Genomic DNA, 25,646 nt, shown 5'->3' with positions numbered 1-25,646 from the left:
CATGATTTGTTGCATTCACTCACAAAAATAAATGTTTTATATATTTACAGTAGGAAATTTACAAAATATCTTCATGGAACATGATCTTTACTTAAAGTGTCATTCCACCGGTGGAGAAATGAATATGTATTGAAAGTGGATCATATATGTAGTAGAATAGTATCATAAATTTCTAATTTGGGACCGTCTTGGCCGATAAAAGGCAGAAAATGACTTTTTATTGCTTGTGGATTGTAGACTGGTGAGTGATGGCGGGGGGTGGTGATGGCGCAGTGGATAAGACACATGCCTTTGGTGTGAGAGACCCGGGTTCGAATCCACTGTGAGACACCAATGTGTCCCTGAGCAAGACACTTAACCCCTAGTTGCTCCAGAGGCGTGCGACCTCTGACATACATAGCAATTGTAAGTCGCTTTGGATAAAAGCGTCAGCTAAATGAATAAATGTAAATGTAGACTCCCACTACTCCGTGCCGCCACAGTAGCTAGCGTAACTGCAAGATATTTGTGCAATGAACCTGCCATGTTAGCGTGTTAACAAAATGAAAATAAACGTACTTTACAGAAAGACGACCACTTGGCCCTGTAGGCTTTGGCTGACGTTGCCAGTTGACCTTAGGTATTCTAAAGTAGGTCTCCAGGACGCCGCTATCCATGTGGGGTGCGAAACTCGGGTGAGCAACAACACACACGTCCGTGTCATCCTCCGATTCCGTAGCACCGCTGGAACTCTCGGCAGCAGACAGACTCTTGTTCTGTGTCCATTAGCGCACAGTGAGAGCACAGGCAGCACCAATCTGCCGAAGCTCGAGCCATCGCGGGCTCCTCGTCCTCGTCTCGTCGGCTGTGGTGACGGCAGCTTCAGCCGCCTCCGCTTCCTCCATAGCCCTCAGCTGCTCGTCCTCGTCTCGTCGGCTGTGGTGACGGCAGCTTCAGCCGCCTCCGCTTCCTCCATAGCCCTCAGCTCCTCGTCCTCGTCTCGTCGGCTGTGGTGACGGCAGCTTCAGCCGCCTCCGCTTCCTCCATAGCCCTCAGCTGCTCGTCCTCGTCTCGTCGGCTGTGGTGACGGCAGCTTCAGCCGCCTCCGCTTCCTCCATAGCCCTCAGCTGCTCGTCCTCGTCTCGTCGGCTGTGGTGACGGCAGCTTCAGCCGCCTCCGCTTCCTCCATAGCCCTCAGCTGCTCGTCCTCGTCTCGTCGGCTGTGGTGACGGCAGCTTCAGCCGCCTCCGCTTCCTCCATAGCCCTCAGCTCCTCGTCCTCGTCTCGTCGGCTGTGGTGACGGCAGCTTCAGCCGCCTCCGCTTCCTCCATAGCCCTCAGCTCCTCGTCCTCTTCTCGTCGGCTGTGGTGACGGCAGCTTCAGCCGCCTCCGCTTCCTCCATAGCCCTCAGCTGCTCGTCCTCGTCTCGTCGGCTGTGGTGACGGCAGCTTCAGCCCCCTCCGCTTCCTCCATAGCCCTCAGCTGCTCGTCCTCGTCTCGTCGGCTGTGGTGACGGCAGCTTCAGCCGCCTCCGCTTCCTCCATAGCCCTCAGCTGCTCGTCGCTATACTGTGGCTCATAAAGGTAGCCACGAACATCCGTTTCTACCATCACTTCGTCAAAATCCAGATCCTCCATAATGCATCCGCCTGTGTGTTCAGTAGCTTCCTCAATATTTATAAAAAGTTTCTGCCGGTGAAATCAAACGCACCGGCACTGATCTGTGATTGGTCTGTTAGCGCATTAGGTCCAACCCCCTATGGGCGGGTTTGAAAGGGCGGGAACTAGTGCTTGTAGTATTTAGCGAAACCCCCCCTCTTACACTTCCTCCTACAATGACGTAAAATGACGATTTTTGCGTCATTGTAGGAGGAATTGAAAAAGGTAAATAGAGGATTTCTCTCGTCTCAGGGGAAAATGAAAGAGTGTTGCACGACCATTCAATAGTATGACTGGATTTCTAACAATGGAAATCTTAATGCAAACGGGTGGAGTGACCCTTTAATATCCTAATGATTTTTGGCATGAAAGAAAATTTGATAACTTTGACCCATACGATGTATTGTTGGCTATTGCCGCAAATATACCTGTGCGACTCGTGACTGGTTTAGTGGTCCAGGGTCACATGATTCAAAATGATTAGTTTCAGTCTTTTTGAATGGAAGTTCCCCAAACCGGAAGTGCCACCCATAATTCAAACCTCAGGTCAGGAATAAGGTGTAAGGATGTGTTTGAGGTAATTAACCTGCTAGCGTGTGCTCGTAGCGTGCTGTATCAGCAGCAGAATCAGCCCATGGACGCGCTGCAGGCGTATATCTGCGCGGTTCAGCTGGACCACAGTCACGCCGCGGCCTGGATGGATCTGGGCACGCTCTACGAGTCCTGCAACCAGCCGCAGGACGCCATCAAGTGCTACGTCAACGCCACACGCAGCAAAGCCTGCAGCAACACGGCGGCGCTAGCGGCGCGCATCAAGTACCTGCAGGTGAGAGCCAATCAGAGCGAGTCTGTCTGTGTGGGGATCAGTACATGTTGCATTTGTTGTGAATATGTTCAGTTAATTTGTGTCAGATTTCTTCACCTTCATTCTTGGTTTGTATGCGTGAGTCCAGTGATCATTGGAGCTAGAGATACAGCGGAGGCCCTCTCGAACTAGCCTGAACTAGCCTCTCTCTGCTTGAACTGTTCCGCCGCTCGTCCTCAGATGGCTGTTTACATGTCTTTTTCACGCGTTTTCGTCCTAGGCTCAGTTCTGTAACCTCCAACACAATAGTCTACAGAGTAAAAGTAAAATGCTTCCTAGTATTGAGGAAGCCTGGAGCCTCCCAATCCCAGCAGAGCTAACATCCCGACAGGGTGTCCAGAGCACAGGCCAGCAGGTGAGACCAGATAGACACACACCCTGAGAATCGCCCCACACACACACACACATGCACACACACGCGGCTCATCCGGTGAAACCACGCTCCTGCTCACCGCATCAAGTTCACAGTAACCATTGGATTGCACAAATTATAGATCTATATTGTAAGTATTTGGGGAATCCTTTGGTTAATTCCTACATTTCCTGAAAGTTTAACAGCGAGTCGATCAGTAGCGTGGTTTCAGTACGTGAGCTTCAGTAGTGCAGCTCTGCACACACACATCTGGGTCAGAAATTAGTTTTATGCTACAAGTGTGTAATTAGTGGCTTTGGCACCGGAGGATCCTCTTCAGCGCTGCTAGAACTGCCGGCGCGAGCTCCCGGATGTCGGCGTGTTCGCACCGCAGGAACGAGGAACCATTTTAGTTCTAGAAACTCTTAAGGAGGAAGTAATTTACTCCAGAGTGTAACCCAGCGCTATAGGAACTACAGTGACGCTAGTGTTCGCTGATTGGCCGAGCGCTCGTGAAACACCGGTTCCCGCCATTATTAAAAGGCCGTGTAACACACAGATTACAGCCGATTATTTACTCCTCAAACTAACTCTACAAACATGTGAAACAGTGACAGAAGCTCTAACCCTTTACACTGAGGAGTAGGGCTGGGACAACGCGTTCGACATCATCGTTTACGTCGACGCAAAATATGTGCGTCAATTCGAGTGGCTCCTCAGACTATCAGAAGTGCAAGGCGGCATGCACTCGTTCCTCTTAAGTACACACACACAGACACACACACACACACACACACAACCCACAGAAAAATGTGCGTCAGTATCGAGTTCTTTTTCGGGCTTGAACCAAGCATAACACACATATCAACGGACACCAAACCGTCTGCTTTGTCGAGTGTCCTCATAAGAGCAGTCTTAAATGAGTAAAATAAATTATTTTATTTTAAAGAGTAAATGACTCACTCAGACCCGGCGCCGGGATGATTATTATACCGGCAGCAATAATCATGAATGCACTCCGCTATCTTTTAAAACATCTCCGGCGAACGGCTTCTTCGCGCAAAAGGAAAAAATGACATGAAACGCAATATGCAGCGACCTGTGGCGTTTCCTGATGGATCGAGGTTGTTCCTTAACTTCAGTTTATAAGTGCAATTCACACGAGCTCTAAGCGCGTGCGAGACTGCTGTATGCGCGTATAGCTATTAATGTCGTGAAAAATACATAGAGGACACTGACAACGCGCTGACAGACAGGACCAAGGACCAAGTTTCAAATTTCAAATTTGGTAAGTCAAAGAAAATTAATCCATAAATAGGCCTACCATTTTGTGGCTCTTTAATGTGACAGATTGCACTTTTTTCAGTAAGCTAGGCCTAGGCTATGTGTTTTCAAGGCTTCAAGGTTTTATTGAATGCTACCTCTGACTAAGAATGCATTACTTTGCACTTGTATAGTCTTTTATCTTGGAATTTTAAGAGCAATAAACATATATTGCAATGTTAAGGGATTCATGTTTTTTTTCATTCAGATTTGTATGAATCAACATGTATAAATTGCTATTACTCAATTAATGGGGAGATAATCAAATCGAAATCGAATCAGACTGGAAAAATGAATCGTTAGATTAATCAATGCATCGAAAAAATAATCGCTAGATTAATCATTTTAAAAACAATCGTTTATCCCAGCCCTACTGAGAAAACCCAACGGATCTTTGAAGAGACCGAGAGAAGCATGAGTGTGTGTTTCTTCTCAGCAACACTGACATCAACACACGCCACACGGTAGTTTCTGCTGGCGCTGCGAACGCAACCAGGAAACGTTCCCAGGAGAACCAGTATCTGTCGGGATCCACACTGGTGGCCAGCGCCTAGAACTGAGTTCCCAGAACCACCCGGTGCCAAAGCCTCTTTAGTGCCGTTTTTCACCCAGAGTTGTGTTTGTGATGTAGTTATTAGTCCTGCAGTCGTTGTTCCTCTAGTGTTGCAGTTCCACAACAAACACTGACGCAGTCCAGCTGGAGTAGTTCGTAGTCGTGTGTGTGTGTGTGTACGAGTGTGTCCGTGGTGTGCGTGTGTGTGTGCGTGTGTTTGTGTTCATGCCAGTACAATGAGACGTGTTTTTCTCTCATTGATACTGATGCACTCACTCATAATAAGTGTTTTACATTATTTGTTTTTGCATCTTTTCGTTGTTGTTGTTGTTGTTGTTGTTTTGGGTGGGTGGGTGGGGGGTGCACAATCAGTTGCAGCTGCAATTATATAACAGGACCTTCAGTTTGTTTTATTAATTCTGTTTTTGTTTTCACATTGGAGTCAATATAGCCACTCCTAGAACTGGTAAAAAGATGTGGCTTATTGAGTTATTTCCCAAAACATATACGAGAATGTGACTTAGAGAAGCAGCCCTCGCTGAGGAACAGAACATCTTCAAAATGTTGCCATATAATCTGTCATGGCTATAAAATTTATTTAAAAGCTTTTTAATATTTTAAGGAGTTTAATTCCAGAATTCGAGTCGACACGCGTGAAGTGAGGCCGTATCTGCAGCGTTCGTGGAGTGACTCCTGTATTATTGAGGCAGTTTCAGTCCAGTTATTCCGAACTATTTTTGGTCAAAATCACTCCTAAGTGTTACTGTAGAACAACAACAATATGATTCCAAGGATTTGTTTACCGTTTTATCTTTGTGGCGACTGAATCGATATCTGATCCAATTCTGACCAGATAAACCCCCCTTAAAGACCTTAAAGGGATAGTTCACCCAAATATGAGATTAGCCCATGATTTACTCTCCCTCAAGCCATCCTAGGTGTATATGACATTCTTCTGTCAGACGAACACAATCGGAGTTATATAAAAAAATGTCCTGGCTCTTCTAATTTTCATTTTGTGTGAACTATCCCTTTATCAGTGCTGCTGGTCAAGAGGTCCGTATGCGAGGCTCAGTCTCGAGCTGTCGTCATGATTTACTCGTTTGCGATGCTTCTCGCTGCGCTATTCCTCTATTCCTCTCATGATTTCTGCCTATTGTGGAGGAATATTGATCGACTTTTACATGTGTTGACTGAGCGAATCCAAAGTTTCAGACTCGGATGTGTGTGGTCTGTGTCCTGACGTGTGTGTGGTCTCCCTCAGGCGTGTAAACCCGGGGCGTCGGGTTCGGCTCAGTCTCTGCCGGCCCACGTGAGTCCGCTGGATCAGGCCGACGGTCAGTCCAGTCCAGCCAAGAGGAAGAGAACCAGCAGCCCTGCCAAGGTTTGTGCTCGTTCTTCTGGTCATGTGACCCTGATATATAAATGCAGTGGTAATTACAGGGTTCGAACACGGTGCTTGAAGTACTTTAATTTGACTATTTGAAATTTAAGTTATGGAAAACCCTTAAAAACAGCCGTTTTTATGAAGAAGTACTTGATAAGCGCTTGAATTATTGAAAGTCAATCATATATTCATGTGAGAATAAATCAGTTTGAATAAGGAAAGCGATATCTTTGTCATAGTATCTTTTCAGTGGTTAAAGTTTCCACGGTCATTGCATCTGCTGCACTTTATTTGTACCATTTTGTTTTATTAGTTTATTTTTATTTATCTATTCACATTTTTTAGAATTTGAAAGATAAAGATATTGTTGGATAAGTGAGATCTCTGATTGTCCTTGAAAAAAAAAAAAAAAAAAGCAGTGCTTGAAAGTCCTGTAATGTGATTTGACAGTATCTGTAGGAACCCGGTAATGATCTGTCCTGTGCTCCTCAGAGCTCCTCCGAGTCTTGGACCAACAGTTCAGCACTGCCAGCGACTCCGAACTGGTACCTGTCTCCTCAGAAGCTGCAGGTGTGTGTGTGTGTGTGTGTGTGTGTGTGTGTGTGTGTGTGTGTGTGTGTGTGTGTGTGTGTGTGTGTGTGTGTGTGTGTGTGTGTGTGTGTGTGTGTGTGTGTGTGTGATGAACACTGTGCCAGGCCTCAGTGCTGCGGGCGAGTGCTGACGGAACCGGAGTAGCGGCAGATCTTCTCCTCTGTGTAGGGTTACACCGATACCAACATTTTGGCTGATACCATTTGGCTGATAATTCTTTATATTTAACCGATACATTGGTCGATAAATCTAAATTCAAATTTTTATATTATTTCTGAGAGCGTGATTACAAAAACAAGTCTCATCATTAAAGGCCATGACCCGAACACAATTATAAGGATGCACTCATTATAATTTTGTGTAGCCTTTATGACAGACTTTGCACTTCACTGTATTTTCCTTTTGTGAAGTGATTCCAATCATAGTTCAAGCAATTTAAAACCATCATGTTGAACAGTGGGAATCTGAAGTGTTTCAGCTGAAAGACGTAATGCATTATATATGGGCCAAAATATCGTGCATCCGTTTTGTGACCTACATCCGATTATAACCATTTTCAAAAAAGAAAAAATGTCGGCGGGACTTGGCTCTGTGCATCGGTTGTTGATTGGATATTGAGATGTGGGCGTGGCACTCGTGTATGCAGACGAGCGTGAGTGGAGTTTAGTTGCATTAATTGATTGGAGAATCCTGCATATATCTGACTCTTCACTGGGAGATCCAGTTACAACAGTCTGATTAAACATTAAAAGCTCAAAACATTTTTTAAAAATGAAACGTGTTGATTACTTAACATGCATGTAGAAAATGAATTGGGTTCATTTACATTTCATACCAGCTTTTACTTTCTTTAGAGCATGTTTACACGACAACAATATACTAAAAATGCGTTTTTGGTGTTCAGACCACAGCGATGTCAAAGCGATCCCCGTTCTCACGTATTCTGCTGCCAGGCCAGTAGCTGGCGATGTCACTTTGTAAAGAAACCCTACGCGTCTACAGATTTAATATTTTCTGTCACAATATCGAGTTCTTCTACGCTATCTGGGATGCTGAGATGATGAAACTGATCAGGAAGGTTATTGATCTGAGATATCGATGCTCTGCTGCAGAATTTCAACAGCATCAACATTGATTCCCTGTGATAATATTAGATCTAGAGTATGATTGTGACAATGAGTAGATCCTGACACGTGTTGTCTAACTCCAATAGAGTTCAGAATGTCTTTAAATGCCAATCCCAATGCATATTTTTCATTATCTATATGTATATTAAAATCACCAACAATTAGTACTTTATCTGCAGCCAGTACTAACTCTGATAGAAAATCAGCAAATTATTTGATAAAGTCTGTATGGTGCCCTGGTGGCCTGTATACAGTAGCCAGCACAAATCTCAAATGTGATTTATCATTTACACTAGATATTGCTACATTAAGCACCAACACTTCAAAATAATTATATTTGAAACTAGACGACTTAGTAATTTTGAAATTATTACTATAAATTACAGCAACACCTCCCCCTTTGCCTTTCAGACGAGGTTCATGTTTATAACCGTAATCTTGCGGGAGTGCCCTCATTTAAAGTAATGTAATCGTTTGGGTTTTGCCAGGTTTCTGTCATACACAGCACATCTAGGTTATAGTCTGTAATCATATCATTAACAATAAGTGCTTTTGAAGTAAGGGATCGAATATTCAGCAACCCAAGCTTTATTATTTGTTCATTTGTATTATTTCTGTTTTTTTTTTTTATATCAATTAAATTTTTACCCTTAGATCGGTTTGGAAGTTTTTTGTATTTCCTAATTCGGGGAACAGACACGGTCTCTATATGTACAGGTCCTTCTAAAAAAATTAGCATATTGTGATAAAGTTCATTATTTTCCATAATGTAATGATAAAAATTAAACTTTCATATATTTTAGATTCATTGCACACCAACTGAAATATTTCAGGTCTTTTATTGTTTTAATACTGATGATTTTGGCATACAGCTCATGAAAACCCAAAATTCCTGTCTCAAAAATTAGCATATCATGAAAAGGGTCTCTAAACGAGCTATTAACCTAATCATCTGAATCAACTAATTAACTCTAAACAGCTGCAAAAGATTCCTGAGGCTTTTAAAAACTCCCAGCCTGTTTCATTACTCAAAACCGCAATCATGGGTAAGACTGCCGACCTGACTGCTGTCCAGAAGGCCATCATTGACACCCTCAAGCAAGAGGGTAAGACACAAAGAAATTTCTGAACAAATAGGCTGTTCCCAGAGTGCTGTATCAAGGCACCTCACTGGGAAGTCTGTGGGAAGGAAAAGTGTGGCAAAAAACGCTGCACAACGAGAAGAGATGACTGGACCCTGAGGAAGATTGTGGAGAAGGACCGATTCCAGACCTTGGGGGACCTGCGGAAGCAGTGGACTGAGTCTGGAGTAGAAACATCCAGAGCCACCGTGCACAGGCGTGTGCAGGAAATGGGCTACAGGTGCCGCATTCCCCAGGTCAAGCCACTTTTGAACCCGAAACAGCGGCAGAAGCGCCTGACCTGGGCTACAGAGAAGCAGCACTGGACTGTTGCTCAGTTTTGCATGTCATTCGGAAATCAAGGTGCCAGAATCTGGAGGAAGACTGGGGAGAAGGAAATGCCAAAATGCCTGAAGTCCAGTGTCAAGTACCCACAGTCAGTGATGGTCTGGGGTGCCATGTCAGCTGCTGGTGTTGGTCCACTGTGTTTTATCAAGGGCAGGTTCAATGCAGCTAGCTATCAGGAGATTTTGGAGCACTTCATGCTTCCATCTGCTGAAAAGCTTTATGGAGATGAAGATTTCATTTTTCCGCACGACCTGGCACCTGCTCACAGTGCCAAAACCACTGGTAAATGGTTTACTGACCATGGTATTACTGTGCTCAATTGGCCTGCCAACTCTCCTGACCTGAACCCCATAGAGAATCTGTGGGATATTGTGAAGAGAAAGTTGAGAGACGCAAGACCCAACACTCTGGATGAGCTTAAGGCCGCTATCGAAGCATCCTGGGCCTCCATAACACCTCAGCAGTGCCACAGGCTGATTGCCTCCATGCCACGCCGCATTGAAGCAGTCATTTCTGCAAAAGGATTCCCGACCAAGTATTGACTATTGAGTGCATAACTGAACATAATTATTTGAAGTTTGACTTTTTTTTTTGTATTAAAAACACTTCTTTTATTGGTCGGATGAAATATGCTAATTTTTTGAGACAGGAATTTTGGGTTTTCATGAGCTGTATGCCAAAATCATCAGTATTAAAACAATAAAAGACCTGAAATATTTCAGTTGGTGTGCAATGAATCTAAAATATATGAAAGTTTAATTTTTATCATTACATTATGGAAAATAATGAACTTTATCACAATATGCTAATTTTTTGAGAAGGACCTGTATATCTAGGTGAAAGAGCATCTTTGTGATGGGATTTATCTGACCTTGGTCACGTGAGACAGCTAGCGGTTTAGCCAGTTTGACAGCTTCCTGACCTGAGCCCCAGATAAAACAGAGATGATACACTATCATAAAAAGAAAAAGAAAAGGTTTCAAATGTTTGGGTTTTCAAGCCCCCGAAACACGGTTGATGTGTAAATGAACAGCCAAAACTCATAAAAAGTTAAATTTTTTAGTTTTACCCTTTGGGTAATGCGTGATACTCCAGCATGCCAGTTTTGGTTTAGACCAGGCGTGTCCTGTTCTGCTCCTGCTCCTGAGGCCTGGATTGGCTGGTTCAGGTCTGTGATTAGATCTGGACTAGAGACAGGATTGGGCTCCACTAGTTTAGACAGTGGTTTGTTGGCCTGTGAGCTGCTTCTCACTGAAGAACTTTCAGGCTGTTGATTTCAGATGTGACATCCCTGACTATCATTGATCCGTTTCAAGATGAATACTGATGAATGCCTGTGCTTCTTTTACTCAGCCGTTCACTGAATTTATCTTCCTCTCAGTTGCTGGAACAGTTGCGAGCCAACCGTGCGAGTCTGAAGCCTGTTCAGATGCAGATGTTGGATCAGTTGGAGGCTCAGCTGTCAGCCATGCACCTGCACCAGCAACAGGTGCGTCACATCAGTGTTCAGGAAAACCTTCTGAAGGAAAACCGCATGTATCGGGATTCTGGCCCTGAAATCTTCCAGCTCATGGTTTTCTGTGGCCGATTCTGAAATGTTTTCCTCTTAAAGTCCCACTGTGGTGAAAATACAATGTTGTTTATATGTCTATGTGGGGTTTTTAATGTGTTTTAAGACAAACCATGTGTAAATTCATAAGTCGACAGCATTGCGGAGTATTTTGTCCTTAAAACTGCAGTGAACCAAAGACAGTCTCAAAAACACAGTTTGAAATCGCTGGTGTTTCTGACGTCACAAACTGCCTTTTAACCAATCAGATCAACGTGTGATCGTCAACGAGTGGATCTCTGAGCTGAGTGAGTGGAGGCGGGGCTCATTTGCATATTCATAGAACCGCGTATACTAAATGAGGCAAGGGTGTCGAGTTACATTCAATCTATTTTACGGCATGAAAACTTTTTTTTAAAGGAAAAAAATCTTAAATATGTTATAGGAATTAAATGATTGACTGCAGGGGGACTTTAAGACTGTTGTGACACTTTAGCCGCTCTTCCACCGTTGGGTTGAACTCTTTTAAGAACGGCACGGAACGGTTCGAGTAACGCTTCCACTTGAGTTTGGTTACTTGGTTGCACACCGCTCTGAACCCGGCGGAGTGCGTGTGGAGACATGTCTCTCTGTAGCGGAGGGATGTAACACAGTTAATACAATTAAAATAAATATTTGAGCATCCTTCATAACGGTCACTATTGACATTTCATATCGTCTCTAAACTCTTGCATGATGCATTTGTACAGTAGTCAACATTTGAAGTGGATCAAAAAAGTTAATCAGTTGTCCTAAGATAAGAACGGGGTATTGTTCAAAATTCATGTATAACTTTGAAGAAAGATTTTAATCACTTCAAATGTTGACGACTGTATTCTGACGGATCGGCACGGTATGGACCGGTTTGGCTCCACAACAACTCCCGCTTATCGAGATTTTTGTAGTCGCTGTGGGTTTTGTCATAAAGTTCTTTGTGTTCAGACACCAAAGAGACCAGCAGCTCCACATCTTCATCCTCGTCTTCTGTCAATGTGTGCTCAACAAGACCGCTTTGTGTTGGAGCGCTTTAATACTTTTGTGCTTTAATATTTATTTTGTCTTTGCTACTGTAACTTCAGCAGCTCCAGCCACATGAATAAAAGCGCCAATCGGATTGGTCTGCCATTTTTTAACATGGCGCGTCAAACCATAAAAACAAACCTGAGGCATTTTTTTTTTAAATACGCTTTTACGCCGGGCGCTTTGCGCATCCGTGTGCATCCTCACATTGGCACCATTTGTTTAGTCACGAGGCGTTAAACGTTGGCAAAAAGCGCGCGCGATAATCGTCCCGGTGTGTACGGGCCTTTAGATTGTAATGGGTGTTTTTGACTTGCTTAATATTTAGAGTTGATTTCAGTTAATTGTGCCCTTTTCGCTACAGATGAGGCAGAACTCCTCTGGCCCAATCCGACCCTCTCTCCCCAACGGGTCCTCGGGCGTCTCATCACTGCCTGCTCACCCTGTTCCCCGAGGGCCGGTTCCCCGCCCGTCCTGCATCGCGCATCCGCTGGCGAATGGGCCGTTGCCTCCCAGTCCCGGTCCAGGCTCCCGCTCCGGCCCACAACCCCCTGCAGTCGGCAATAATCACACGCCGGGGAGCAGAGCGAACGGAGACGTGCCTTACCTGCACCCCAACGCACTACCTCACCACTGCAGGAGCCCAGGAGACCCGTGGAGGAGCCAGAACCTCAACGCCACTCAGGTCTGAGCACTGCGGTTCTGCCTCTAACCTGAAGCCAGACCGCTTCTGTTGCAGTACAGATAAAACACGTGGTCATGATCCTCCCCATTTAGATATTTATCCAAAAATATTTTAGCTTTAAAAAAAAGAACTATAAGATGTCAAACTCACTAGACTATCTGAACTATGTGCAGAAGCATTTGAAAACTGTGTTTTAATTGCTTAAAGCCATAATGAAATAAACTCTCGAGGGCCTTGGACTGATACATTTTTATGAGTCGCATTTTCCCTATATCCAAAGAGCACCGGAATATGGATTTTACACCCTGTGCAGCACTTTTTGCATTCATTTTCTGATGTGCAGAAGCAGTTTAATCATGACAGCTCTTATCTGCATCTGGTCTGTGCTAATGTTTTTCTCAATGTGCAACATCAGCAGAACGTCTTGGCTACGTTTGTACTGCGAACACTGAGAATACCACTATGGGAACACCTTTGGTGTGGACGAATGTCACAAGCCCTTATACCATCACGCCAATTTGATTGGCCAATAGCGCTTAGCACCACCCTAAGAATAACCCTACCCTAAGCCCTTTTGGCCAATCAAATTGGCATGATGGTATAAGGGCGTCAGACATTCGTCCACACCAAAGGTGTTCCCATAGCAATATTCGCAGTGTTAAGAGACCTATGAAAGGGAACTCTTATTATCTAAAAAAACACGTTGAACCTGGCATCATATGACACATGAATTCTGACACCCTGTTAAACTTTATACATCATGGGAGGATCATAAGCAAAACATTTTATGCATTTCATTTTTACACATTTTGGTCTCGTTCATTAATGGAGAGCATTCCCTTCCTGACTCTCAAACCCACTGAAACTAGCGTTTATACAGTTTCTCGGCTCGTTCATGCTTGTTCTTTTGACTTTCCTCCTGATTTAGGGGCTTCAGAAGGGTCCAGGTTCGCATTGGGCGGGTCCTAATGGAGACCGGACTCTCTCTTCCAGTGGTTCGGCCGACGGTGGCCCTCACAATCAGGTTGGACATTCCTCTACGACTCCCTCGGAGCCGGCTGTCAATCACCAGTCCTCCACGTCGTCCTCCTCTTCCTCATGGCTAACGGCTACCTCAGGTGTTCCCCACGGCACCGGCCCGACCAAAGAGAGCAACGGCTCCACTGCCACCCAGCACCACAGTCCCGGGTCCAGGTCCAGGCCCGGCTCTCCGGCACACGATCCGCAGCTCGGGGGGAAGGAGATTCCCGCCGCTAACTCACGGCTAAATCACGTTCACCCCGGCACCACGCTAACGGCTCCGGGCAGCTCCACCGCCTCCTCGCCCGCCTCCGCCCTGTCCGCATCATCACCGTCACCCGCGGAGCCCTCGGCCAGCCTTAACAAGCCCGGCTCCACTGTCACCGTTAACGGGAGTGGAGGAGGAGCGTGTTCGGAAGACTCTCGAAGCCCGGTGAAGCTGGAGCCGCTAAAGCTAGAGCCACTGGAGCTGTGCGCTAAAGCACCTCACAGACCCACGCTGTCATCCTCCACCGTCTCCATTTACCCCACATCCGCTGACGTCCTCAAGGCCTGCAGGTACGTCTTGTTTTATCTTTTAAACTGATCATAGTCAGGCAGACTTGTCTAATAAGAATCCAAAAAGTATATCTGATTACCCCGTGACTAACTGCTAATTGGTCAAAAATGAAAATTACCCAATGATTTACTCTCCCTTAAGTCATCCTATGTGTTTGACATTCTTCTTTCAGACGAATACAATCAGAGTTATATTTAAAAATGTCTAAATCTCTTCCAAGCTTTATAATGGCATTGAATGGCCGTTTCTGTTTTGATGTCTCTAAAAGTGCATCTATTCATCTTTAAAGTGCATCTATTCTTTAAAGTGCTCCACAGGCTCCAGGTGGTTGATCTCAAACAAGCACATCTTCAGCACTAAGTATTTTGAAAACTAACGGGAAAGCGGATCAGACTTTGAGATTGTTGTATGCACAGACAGAAATATGCACTACATTTTGAAGCGCTTGAATGATGTCACACATGGGCTTGCACAAAATTTGCCACTGCATTTTAAATGACCACGGTGAGATTCTGAGGGTGTTGAGAGTTTGACCAAACTTTCAGTTATGATTAATTTTGATTTGTTGTATTCTGCAGAAATAACTATCTTATATTATTCATATTTCCAGGAATCTTGGTAAGAACGGTGTGTCAAGCAGTCGAATCCTGTTGAACAAATGCCCTCCTCCTCGCCTCCCTCCTCCACCTGCTCCTCCTCTGGATAAAGACAAGCTCAACCCTCCCACTCCCAGCATATACGTGAGTCACACACGAGAGTGAGAGAGAGCGCGAGAGAGAGGGAGAGCGTGAGAGTGAGCGTGCGTGAGAGTGAGCGTGCGTGAGAGTGAGCAAGAGTGATAGTGTGCGTGCGTGAGAGTGTGCGTGCGTGAGAGTGTGCGTGCGTGAGAGTGTGCGTGCGTGAGAGTGAGCGAGAGTGAGAGTGTGCGTGCGTGAGAGTGTGCGTGCGTGAGAGTGAGCGAGAGTGAGAGTGTGCGTGCGTGAGAGTGTGCGTGCGTGAGAGTGTGCGTGCGTGAGAGTGTGCGTGCGTGAGTGTGCGTGCGTGAGAGTGTGCGTGCGTGAGAGTGTGCGTGCGTGAGTGTGCGTGCGTGAGAGTGTGCGTGCGTGAGAGTGAGCGTGCGTGAGTGCGTGAGAGAGAGTGTGCGTGAGAGAGAGTGTGCGTGAGTGCGTGAGAGAGAGTGTGCGTGAGTGCGTGAGAGAGAGTGTGCGTGAGTGCGTGAGAGAGAGTGTGCGTGAGTGCGTGAGAGAGAGTGTGCGTGAGTGCGTGAGAGAGAGTGTGCGTGAGTGCGTGTGAGAGAGTGTGCGTGAGTGCGTGCGTGAGAGTGTGCGTGCGTGAGTGAGAGTGCGCGTGAGTGCGTGTGAGCGTGCGTGAGTGAGAGTGCGCGTGAGTGCGTGTGAGCGTCCGTGAGTGAGAGTGTGCGTGAGTGAGTGAGAGTGTGCGTGAGTGCGTGAGAGTGAGCGTGCGTGAGAGTGAGCGTGCGTGAGAGTGAGCGTGCGTGAGAGTGAGCGTGCGTGAGAGTGAGCGTGCGTGAGAGTGAGCGTGCGTGAGTGAGAGCGTGCGTGAGAGTGAGTGAGAGTGTGCGTGAGTGAAAGCGTGCGTGCGTGAGAGAGTGCGTGAGTGCGTGAGAGAGAGTGTGCGTGAGAGAGAGTGAGCGTGAGTGAGAGTGTGCGTGCGTGCGTGAGAGAGAGTGTGCGTGCGTGCGTGAGAGTGTGCGTGCGTGAGAGAGAGTGCGTGAGTGCGAGAGAGAGTGTGCGTGAGAGAGAGTGTGCGTGCGTTAGTGAGAGTGTGCGAGTATGCATGCGTGAGTGAGAGTGTGCGTGCGTGAGTGTGCGTGCGTGAGTGTGCGTGCGTGAGTGTGCGTGCGTGAGAGTGTGCGTGCGTGAGAGTGTGCGTGCGTGAGAGTGAGCGAGAGTGATAGTGTGCGTGCGTGAGAGTGTGCGTGCGTGAGAGTGTGCGTGCGTGAGAGTGTGCGTGAGAGAGAGTGTCCGTGAGAGAGAGTGTGCGTGCGTGAGAGTGTGCGTGCGTGAGAGTGATTGAGAGTGTGCGTGAGTGCGTGAGAGAGAGTGTGCGTGAGTGCGTGAGAGAGAGTGTGCGTGAGTGCGTGAGAGAGAGTGTGCGTGAGTGCGTGAGAGAGAGTGTGCGTGAGTGCGTGAGAGAGAGTGTGCGTGAGTGAGATATTGTTGGTGCTTGAGTGAGAATGTGCGTGCGTGAGAGAGTGTGCGTGCGTGAGTGAGAGTGTGCGTGAGTGCTTGAGAGTGAGAGTGTGCGTGAGTGCTTGAGAGTGAGAGTGTGCGTGCGTGAGAGTGTGCGTGCGTGAGTGAGAGTGCGCGTGAGTGCGTGTGAGCGTGCGTGAGTGAGAGTGCGCGTGAGAGTGAATGAGTGTGTGTGAGAGTGAGCGTGAATGAGAGAGAGTGAGCGTGAGTGAGAGTGTGCGTGCGTGCGTGAGAGAGAGTGTGCGTGCGTGCGTGAGAGTGTGCGTGCGTGAGAGAGAGTGCGTGAGTGCGAGAGAGAGTGTGCGTGAGAGAGAGTGTGCGTGCGTTAGTGAGAGTGTGCGAGTATGCATGCGTGAGTGAGAGTGTGCGTGCGTGAGTGTGCGTGCGTGAGTGTGCGTGCGTGAGAGTGTGCGTGCGTGAGAGTGTGCGTGCGTGAGAGTGTGCGTGCGTGAGAGTGAGCGAGAGTGATAGTGTGCGTGCGTGAGAGTGTGCGTGCGTGAGAGTGTGCGTGCGTGAGAGTGTGCGTGCGTGAGAGTGTGCGTGCGTGAGAGTGTGCGTGCGTGAGAGTGAGCGTGCGTGAGAGTGATTGAGAGTGTGCGTGAGTGCGTGAGAGAGAGTGTGCGTGAGTGCGTGAGAGAGAGTGTGCGTGAGTGCGTGAGAGAGAGTGTGCGTGAGTGCGTGAGAGAGAGTGTGCGTGAGTGCGTGAGAGAGAGTGTGCGTGAGTGAGATATTGTTGGTGCTTGAGTGAGAATGTGCGTGCGTGAGAGAGTGTGCGTGCGTGAGTGAGAGTGTGCGTGAGTGCTTGAGAGTGAGAGTGTGCGTGAGTGCTTGAGAGTGAGAGTGTGCGTGCGTGAGAGTGTGCGTGCGTGAGTGAGAGTGCGCGTGAGTGCGTGTGAGCGTGCGTGAGTGAGAGTGCGCGTGAGTGCGTGTGAGCGTCCGTGAGTGAGAGTGTGCGTTAGTGAGTGAGAGTGTGCGTGAGTGCGTGAGAGTGAGCGTGCGTGAGAGTGAGCGTGCGTGAGAGTGAGCGTGCGTGAGAGTGAGCGTGCGTGAGAGTGAGCGTGCGTCAGAGAGAGTGAGCGTGCGTGAGAGTGAGCGTGCGTGAGAGTGAGCGTGCGTGAGAGTGAGCGTGCGTGAGAGTGAGCGTGCGTGAGAGTGAGCGAGAGCGAGCGTGCGCGAGAGCGTGCGTGCGTGCGTGAGAGAGAGTGTGCGTGCGTGCGTGAGAGAGAGTGTGCGTGAGTGCGTGAGAGAGAGTGTGCGTGAGTGCGTGAGAGAGAGTGTGCGTGAGTGCGTGAGTGCGTGAGAGAGAGTGTGCGTGAGTGCGTGAGAGAGAGTGTGCGTGAGTGCGTGAGAGAGAGTGAGCGTGAGTGCGTGAGAGAAAGTGAGCGTGAGTGCGTGAGCGTACGTGAGAGTGAGCGTGCGTGAGTGAGAGTGTGCGTGAGTGCTTGAGAGTGAGAGTGTGCGTGCGTGAGTGAGAGTGTGCGTGAGAGTGTGCGTGCGTGAGTGAGAGTGTGCGTGAGTGCGTGTGAGCGTGCGTGAGTGAGAGTGTGCGTGAGTGCGTGTGAGCGTGCGTGAGTGAGAGTGCGTGAGAGTGAGCGTGCGTGAGAGTGAGCGTGCGTGAGAGTGAGCGTGCGTGAGAGTGAGCGTGCGTGAGAGTGAGCGTGCGTGAGAGTGAGCGTGCGTGAGAGTGAGCGTGCGTGAGAGTGAGCGTGCGTGAGAGTGAGCGTGCGTGAGAGTGAGCGTGCGTGAGAGCGAGCGTGCGTGAGAGCGAGCGTGCGTGAGAGCGAGCGTGCGTGAGTGCGTGAGAGTGTGCGTGAGTGAAAGCGTGCGTGCGTGAGAGAGTGCGTGAGTGCGTGAGAGAGAGTGTGCGTGATAGAGAGTGAGCGTGAGTGAGAGCGTGCGTGGGTGAGAGAGAGTGTGCGTGCGTGCGTGAGAGAGAGTGTGCGTGCGTGAGAGTGAGTGCGAGAGAGAGTGTGCGTGAGAGAGAGTGTGCGTGCGTGAGTGAGAGTGTGCGAGTATGCATGCGTGAGTGAGAGTGTGAGTGAGAGTGTGCGTGAGTGAAAGCGTGCGTGCGTGAGAGAGTGCGTGAGTGCGTGAGAGAGTGTGCGTGAGAGAGAGTGTGCGTGCGTGAGTGAGAGTGTGCGAGTATGCATGCGTGAGTGAGAGTGTGCGTGAGAGTGAATGAGTGTGTGTGAGAGTGAGCGTGAATGAGAGTGTGTGTGCGTGAGAGAGTGTGTGTGCGTGAGTGCGTGAGAGAGAGTGTGCGTGAGTGAGAGTGTGTGTGCGTGCGTGCGTGAGTGAGAGTGTGCGTGCGTGAGTGAGAGCGTGCGTGAGAGTGAGTGAGAGTGTGCGTGAGAGTGAGCGTGAGTGAGAGCGTGCGTGCGTGAGAGAGAGTGTGCGTGAGTGCGTGAGAGAGAGTGTTGGTGAGTGAGAGTGTGCGTGCGTGCGTGAGAGAGTGTGCGTGCGTGCGTGAGAGTGTGCGTGCGTGAGAGAGAGTGCGTGAGTGCGAGAGAGAGTGTGCGTGAGAGAGAGTGTGCGTGCGTGAGTGAGAGTGTGCGAGTATGCATGCGTGAGTGAGAGTGTGCGTGAGAGTGAATGAGTGAGCGTGAGTGCGTGAGCGTACGTGAGAGTGAGAGTGTGCGTGCGTGAGTGAGAGTGTGCGTGAGTGCTTGAGAGTGTGCGTGCGTGAGTGAGAGTGTGCGTGAGAGTGTGCGTGCGTGAGTGAGAGTGTGCGTGAGTGCGTGTGAGCGTGCGTGAGTGAGCGTGCGTGAGTGAGAGTGTGCGTGAGTGCGTGAGAGTGAGCGTGCGTGAGAGTGAGCGTGCGTGAGAGTGAGCGTGCGTGAGAGTGAGCGTGCGTGAGAGTGAGCGTGCGTGCGTGAGCGTGCGTGCGTGAGCGTGCGTGAGAGAGCGTGCGTGAGAGTGAGCGTGCGTGAGAGTGAGCGTGCGTGAGAGTGAGCGTGCGTGAGAGTGAGCGTGCGTGAGAGCGAGCGTGCGTGAGAGCGAGCGTGCGTGAGTGCGTGAGAGTGTGCGTGAGTGAAAGCGTGCGTGCGTGAGAGAGTGCGTGAGTGCGTGAGAGAGAGTGTGCGTGATAGAGAGTGAGCGTGAGTGAGAGCGTGCGTGGGTGAGAGAGAGTGTGCGTGCGTGCGTGAGAGAGAGTGTGCGTGCGTGAGAGTGAGTGCGAGAGAGAGTGTGCGTGAGAGAGAGTGTGCGTGCGTGAGTGAGAGTGTGCGAGTATGCATGCGTGAGTGAGAGTGTGAGTGAGAGTGTGCGTGAGTGAAAGCGTGCGTGCGTGAGAGAGTGCGTGAGTGCGTGAGAGAGTGTGCGTGAGAGAGAGTGTGCGTGCGTGAGTGAGAGTGTGCGAGTATGCATGCGTGAGTGAGAGTGTGCGTGAGAGTGAATGAGTGTGTGTGAGAGTGAGCGTGAATGAGAGTGTGTGTGCGTGAGAGAGTGTGTGTGCGTGAGTGCGTGAGAGAGAGTGTGCGTGAGTGAGAGTGTGCGCGCGTGCGTGAGTGAGAGTGTGCGTGCGTGAGTGAGAGTGTGCGTGAGCGTGCGTGAGAGTGAGTGAGAGTGTGCGTGAGAGTGAGCGTGAGTGAGAGCGTGCGTGCGTGAGAGAGAGTGTGCGTGAGTGCGTGAGAGAGAGTGTGCGTGAGTGAGAGTGTGCGTGCGTGCGTGAGAGAGTGTGCGTGCGTGCGTGAGAGTGTGCGTGCGTGAGAGAGAGTGCGTGAGTGCGAGAGAGAGTGTGCGTGAGAGAGAGTGTGCGTGCGTGAGTGAGAGTGTGCGAGTATGCATGCGTGAGTGAGAGTGTGCGTGAGAGTGAATGAGTGTGTGTGAGAGTGAGCGTGAATGAGAGTGTGTGTGCGTGAGAGAGTGTGTGTGCGTGAGTGCGTGAGAGTGTGCGTGCGTGAGTGAGAGTGTGCGTGCGTGCGTGAGTGAGAGTGTGCGTGCGTGAGTGAGAGTGTGCGAGTATGCATGCGTGAGTGAGAGTGTGCGTGAGCGTGCGTGAGAGTGAGTGAGAGTGTGCGTGAGAGAGAGCGTGAGTGAGAGCGTGCGAGCGTGAGAGAGAGTGTGCGTGAGTGCGTGAGAGAGAGTGTGCGTGAGTGCGTGAGTGAGAGTGTGCGTGCGTGCGTGAGAGAGAGTGTGCGTGCGTGAGTGAGAGCGTGCGTGAGTGAAAGCGTGCGTGCGTGAGAGAGTGCGTGAGTGCGTGAGATAGAGTGTGCGTGATAGAGAGTGAGCGTGAGTGAGAGCGTGCGTGAGAGAGAGTGTGCGTGCGTGCGTGAGAGAGAGTGTGCGTGCGTGAGAGAGAGTGCGTGAGTGCGAGAGAGAGTGTGCGTGAGAGCGAGTGTGCGTGCGTGAGTGAGAGTGTGCGAGTATGCATGCGTGAGTGAGAGTGTGCGTGAGAGTGAGTGAGAGTGTGCGTGAGTGAAAGCGTGCGTGCGTGAGAGAGTGCGTGAGTGCGTGAGAGAGAGTGTGCGTGAGAGAGAGTGTGCGTGAGAGAGAGTGAGCGTGAGTGAGAGTGTGCGTGCGTGCGTGAGAGAGAGTGTGCGTGCGTGCGTGAGAGTGTGCGTGAGAGAGAGTGCGTGAGTGCGAGAGAGAGTGTGCGTGAGAGAGTGTGCGTGCGTGAGTGAGAGTGTGCGAGTATGCATGCGTGAGTGAGAGTGTGCGTGAGAGTGAATGAGTGTGTGTGAGAGTGAGCGTGAATGAGAGTGTGTGTGCGTGAGAGAGTGTGTGTGCGTGAGTGCGTGAGAGAGAGTGTGCGTGAGTGAGAGTGTGCGTGCGTGCGTGAGTGAGAGTGTGCGTGCGTGAGTGAGAGTGTGCGAGTATGCATGCGTGAGTGAGAGTGTGCGTGAGCGTGCGTGAGAGTGAGTGAGAGTGTGCGTGAGAGTGAGCGTGAGTGAGAGCGTGCGTGCGTGAGAGAGAGTGTGCGTGAGTGCGTGAGAGAGAGTGTGCGTGAGTGCGTGAGTGAGAGTGTGCGTGAGTGAGAGTGTGCGAGTGTGCGTGCGTGAGTGAGAGTGTGCGAGTGTGCGTGCGTGAGTGAGAGTGTGCGAGTGTGCGTGCGTGAGTGAGAGTGTGCGTGTGTGTGTGAGTGCGGGAGTGTGCTGGAGAGTGAGCGTGCGTGAGAGTGAGAGAGTGTGCTTGAGTGAGAGTGTGCGTGCGTGAGTGAGAGTGTGCGTGAGAGTGAGTGAGAGTGTGCGTGAGTGAGAGCGTGCGTGCGTGAGAGAGAGTGTGCGTGAGTGCGTGAGAGAGAGTGTGCGTGAGTGCGTGAGTGAGAGTGTGCGTGCGTGAGTGAGAGTGTGCGAGTGTGCGTGCGTGAGTGAGAGTGTGCGTGAGAGTGTGCGTGAGAGTGTGCGCGTGAGTGAGAGTGTGCGCGTGAGTGAGAGTGTGCGCGTGAGTGAGAGTGTGCGCGTGAGTGAGAGTGTGCGCGTGAGTGAGAGTGTGCGCGTGAGTGAGAGTGAGCGCGCGTGAGAGTGAGCGCGCGTGAGAGTGAGCGCGCGTGAGAGTGAGCGCGCGTGAGAGTGTGCGCGCGTGAGAGTGTGCGCGCGTGAGAGTGAGCGCGCGTGAGAGTGAGCGTGCGTGAGAGCGTGAGTGAGAGAGTGAGTGAGAGTGAGAGTGTACGTGAGAGTGTGCGTGCGTGAGAGAGAGTGTGCGTGAGTGTGCGCGTGAGTGAGAGTGTGCGCGTGAGAGTGAGCGTGCGTGAGAGTGAGCGTGCGTGAGAGTGAGCGTGCGTGAGAGTGAGCGTGCGTGAGAGTGAGCGTGCGTGAGAGTGAGTGAGCGTGCGTGAGAGAGTGCGTGCGTGAGAGCGTGAGTGAGAGAGTGCGTGAGAGAGAGTGTGCGTGAGTGAGAGTGCGTGAGTGAGAGTCTACGTGAGAGAGTGTGCGTGCGTGAGTGAGAGTGTGCGTGCGTGAGAGAGTGTGTGCGTGAGAGTGTGCGCGTGAGTGAGAGTGTGCGCGTGAGAGTGAGTGTGCGCGTGAGAGTGAGCGTGCGTGAGAGTGAGCGTGCGTGAGAGTGAGCGTGCGTGAGAGTGAGCGTGCGTGAGAGTGAGCGTGCGTGAGAGTGAGCGTGCGTGAGAGTGAGCGTGCGTGAGAGTGAGCGTGCGTGAGAGTGAGCGTGCGTGAGAGTGAGCGTGCGTGAGAGTGAGCGTGCGTGAGAGTGAGCGTGCGTGAGAGTGAGCGTGCGTGAGAGTGAGCGTGCGTGAGAGAGTGCGTGCGTGAGAGAGTGCGTGCGTGAGAGAGTGCGTGCGTGAGAGAGTGCGTGCGTGAGAGAGAGTGTGCGTGAGTGAGAGTGCGTGCGTGAGAGTGCGTGAGAGAGTGTGCGTGCGTGAGAGAGTGTGCGTGCGTGAGAGTGTGCGTGCGTGAGAGTGTGCGTGAGAGAGAGTGTGCGTGAGAGAGAGTGTGCGTGAGAGAGAGTGTGCGTGAGAGAGAGTGTGCGTGAGAGAGAGTGTGCGTGAGAGAGAGTGTGCGTGAGAGAGAGTGTGCGTGAGAGAGAGTGTGCGTGAGAGAGAGCGTGCGTGAGTGAGAGTGTGCGTGCGTGAGTGAGAGTGTGCGTGCGTGAGTGAGAGTGTGCGTGCGTGAGTGAGAGTGTGCGTGAGAGTGTGCGTGCGTGCGTGAGAGTGTGCGTGCGTGCGTGAGAGTGTGCGTGCGTGAGAGTGTGCGTGCGTGAGAGTGTGCGTGCGTGAGAGTGTGCGTGCGTGAGAGTGTGCGTGAGAGAGAGTGTCCGTGAGAGAGAGTGTGCGTGCGTGAGAGTGTGCGTGCGTGAGAGTGTGCGTCAGAGTGTGCGTGCGTCAGAGTGTGCGTGCGTCAGAGTGTGCGTGCGTGAGAGTGTGCGTGCGTCAGAGTGTGCGTGCGTGAGAGTGTGCGTGCGTGAGAGTGTGCGTGCGTGAGAGTGTGCGTGCGTGAGAGTGTGCGTGCGTGAGAGTGTGCGTGCGTGAGAGTGTGCGTGCGTGAGAGTGCGTGCGTGAGAGTGTGCGTGCGTGAGAGTGTGCGTGAGAGACAGTGTGCGTGCGTGAGAGTGTGCGTGAGAGTGTGCGTGCGTGAGAGTGTGCGTGAGAGAGAGTGTGCGTGCGTGAGAGTGCGCGTGAGAGTGTGCGTGCGTGCGTGAGAGTGAGTGTGCGTGCGTGTAGAGCTGCACGATTATGACAAAAATCATAATTGCCGATTATTCCCTTGAAATTGTAATTGCGATTATTAATTACGATTATCACAATTTACATTGAATATATATAGGCTAGGGATGGGACGATTACCGGTTTCACTATAAACCACGATAAAATGTACTGACGGTTAGTAATATCGTTAAAAATTCAATTATCATTAAAACCGTGTTTGATTATCGCGATTTTAATAACTCACTATAAATCCTGTCCAGCCAGCAACTGTCTGACGCAGGCGCGCAATGTTGGTTTTTTTTTTATTCGAGAAGGAATGGCGGAAGGCGGTGACCGTGTTCGGGAGATTTTTTTCAGCCTTTTAAGAGGACCAAATCTGAGGTGTGGTCATATTTTGGCATTTACAAAAATCCTGAGGGAAACTTAATCGAGGATGGTCACCCTGTCTGCAGAACATGCTCAAAAAAAGTTGCAGTGACAGGAGTTAACACTTCAAATCTGCCGAATCGTCCTGTGTGACCATCATCCACTGTTGTAGCGAACGCAAGGCAAGTTAACTTTGATCTCAAAACTAAAACTACGTCTGGGAAGTAATTGGGCACAAAATGTTGTTTTGAGTTGACATATTTTATCTCACTCACTTGAAATAAACTTGAAGCTTCCGCGAAGAAAAGTTCGCAGCAAGTGGCTTTGAGCCAAAGACGAACGAATAAGTTCAAACGAGACCATTAAGAGTGACATTTAAGAGATAATAATGTATATTCATTGTACACTTATAACACCGATTTTTTTTTTACCACATACAGTAATTACGGAGACATATTGAATAGAGATTAATGTCTCTATTCTTAGCTGTTAAATCCATTTAGCGTACAAAACTCGTCCAGACAATATGATCACAACAATACTATCAAATTCTGTAAACAATAAATCAACTCTGATTTCTTTTTAATACAATCAAAAACGGAGACGCAAGATGACAAGTTGTATTTGAATGAAATGAGAGAGCGCGTCCGTTGTGATACATGGATGTGCGCTGTGTTATAATAGGTTGCTATTGACGACGGTCATTATAAGGAAGAAAATCAAAATGCCACAGAATAGAATCTTGCTTTAAAAAGTGCATAGAGCTGCCTGTTTTATTTGTTGTTTGTTGATTCTCAAATATAAAACTTGTTGAAATGTTTTCAGTGTGAGCATCAGTTCTTTTTTAACACTTTCATCTTGTTTTAACAAAACCGTGATAGTATTGATAATCACGATAATTTCGGTCACTATAATCGTGATATGAAATTTTCATACCGTCCCATCCCTAATATAGGCATATTATAATACATTTTTCACACAAAAATTAACACACACAAGTACTGTTCCCCTTTACTTAACATACACATAAATTGTAAGAATGACTCATAAGACTAGAAAAACATTAGGACTATGCTAAAGCAATTAAATAGCAGTCCCAAACTAGTTTTTGTTAATACAATGTTGATATGAGCCACTACAGTCATTTAATAATATAAAAAATAACACAAAGTGAAAATAAAGTGGCATTTTTGAAAGGACAGTTACCATGGTAAATACACAATGAAACATTGTGATTGGTTTTCAAGCCAGCCAATCAGAATTTAGCAGCCTCATCTCTGATTGGCTGGAATTATGGCATATTGTAACGCTGGGTTGTGTTGAGCAAGCAAGCCGTCTGTGCTTAGAGAGCGCTTATGGCTGGTACGAAAGGAACAAAAAAAGTGAAACTTTGCTCATGCGAAAGAGAACGTCTGCGCACATCCAAATACTTATTTTAAATGAAAAATTGATTTTCGTTCGCTCAAAATATTTTCTTATCTGTGAGATGAACATTTCTCCGCAAAACTCAGTTCACGCGCCTGCGAAATGCCCTTTTACGCGCTCAAAATGTGATCTTGCGCGCTCAGAATTGTGACCGAAATCTAATCCCATAGTGAGAGTGAGCGTGCGTGAGAGTGAGCGTGCGTGAGAGTGAGCGTGCGTGAGAGTGAGCGTGCGTGAGAGTGAGCGTGCGTGAGAGTGAGCGTGCGTGAGAGTGAGCGTGCGTGAGAGTGAGCGTGCGTGAGAGTGAGCGTGCGTGAGAGTGAGCGTGCGTCAGAGTGAGCGTGCGTCAGAGTGAGCGTGCGTCAGA

General features: G+C 49.2%; 1 protein-coding gene across 2 annotated transcripts in view; it reads left to right on the top strand.

Annotated features, from left to right (window-relative positions):
• kdm6al (lysine (K)-specific demethylase 6A, like) overlaps positions 1–25,646 on the top strand; it is a 73,219-nt gene that overhangs the window by 30,852 nt on the left and 16,721 nt on the right. The window contains exons 12-19 of one of the 2 annotated variants that reach the window (XM_077232091.1): positions 2,244–2,463; positions 2,723–2,857; positions 5,995–6,114; positions 6,610–6,687; positions 10,686–10,793; positions 12,277–12,597; positions 13,526–14,175; positions 14,787–14,916. In XM_077232091.1, coding sequence (XP_077088206.1) covers positions 2,244–2,463; positions 2,723–2,857; positions 5,995–6,114; positions 6,610–6,687; positions 10,686–10,793; positions 12,277–12,597; positions 13,526–14,175; positions 14,787–14,916 — 1,762 coding nt within the window. The remainder of the gene's footprint in view (positions 1–2,243; positions 2,464–2,722; positions 2,858–5,994; positions 6,115–6,609; positions 6,688–10,685; positions 10,794–12,276; positions 12,598–13,525; positions 14,176–14,786; positions 14,917–25,646) is intronic. The other variant, XM_077232092.1, reaches the window with a different exon arrangement.

Source organism: Siphateles boraxobius, unplaced genomic scaffold (assembly GCF_051911475.1).
Source record: "Siphateles boraxobius isolate OS27281-9 unplaced genomic scaffold, OSU_SipBor_1 163, whole genome shotgun sequence".
Lineage (NCBI taxonomy): Eukaryota > Metazoa > Chordata > Actinopteri > Cypriniformes > Leuciscidae > Siphateles > Siphateles boraxobius.
The sequence above is the reverse complement of the archived record's forward strand: the minus strand, read 5'-3'. Positions and strand labels throughout refer to the sequence as shown.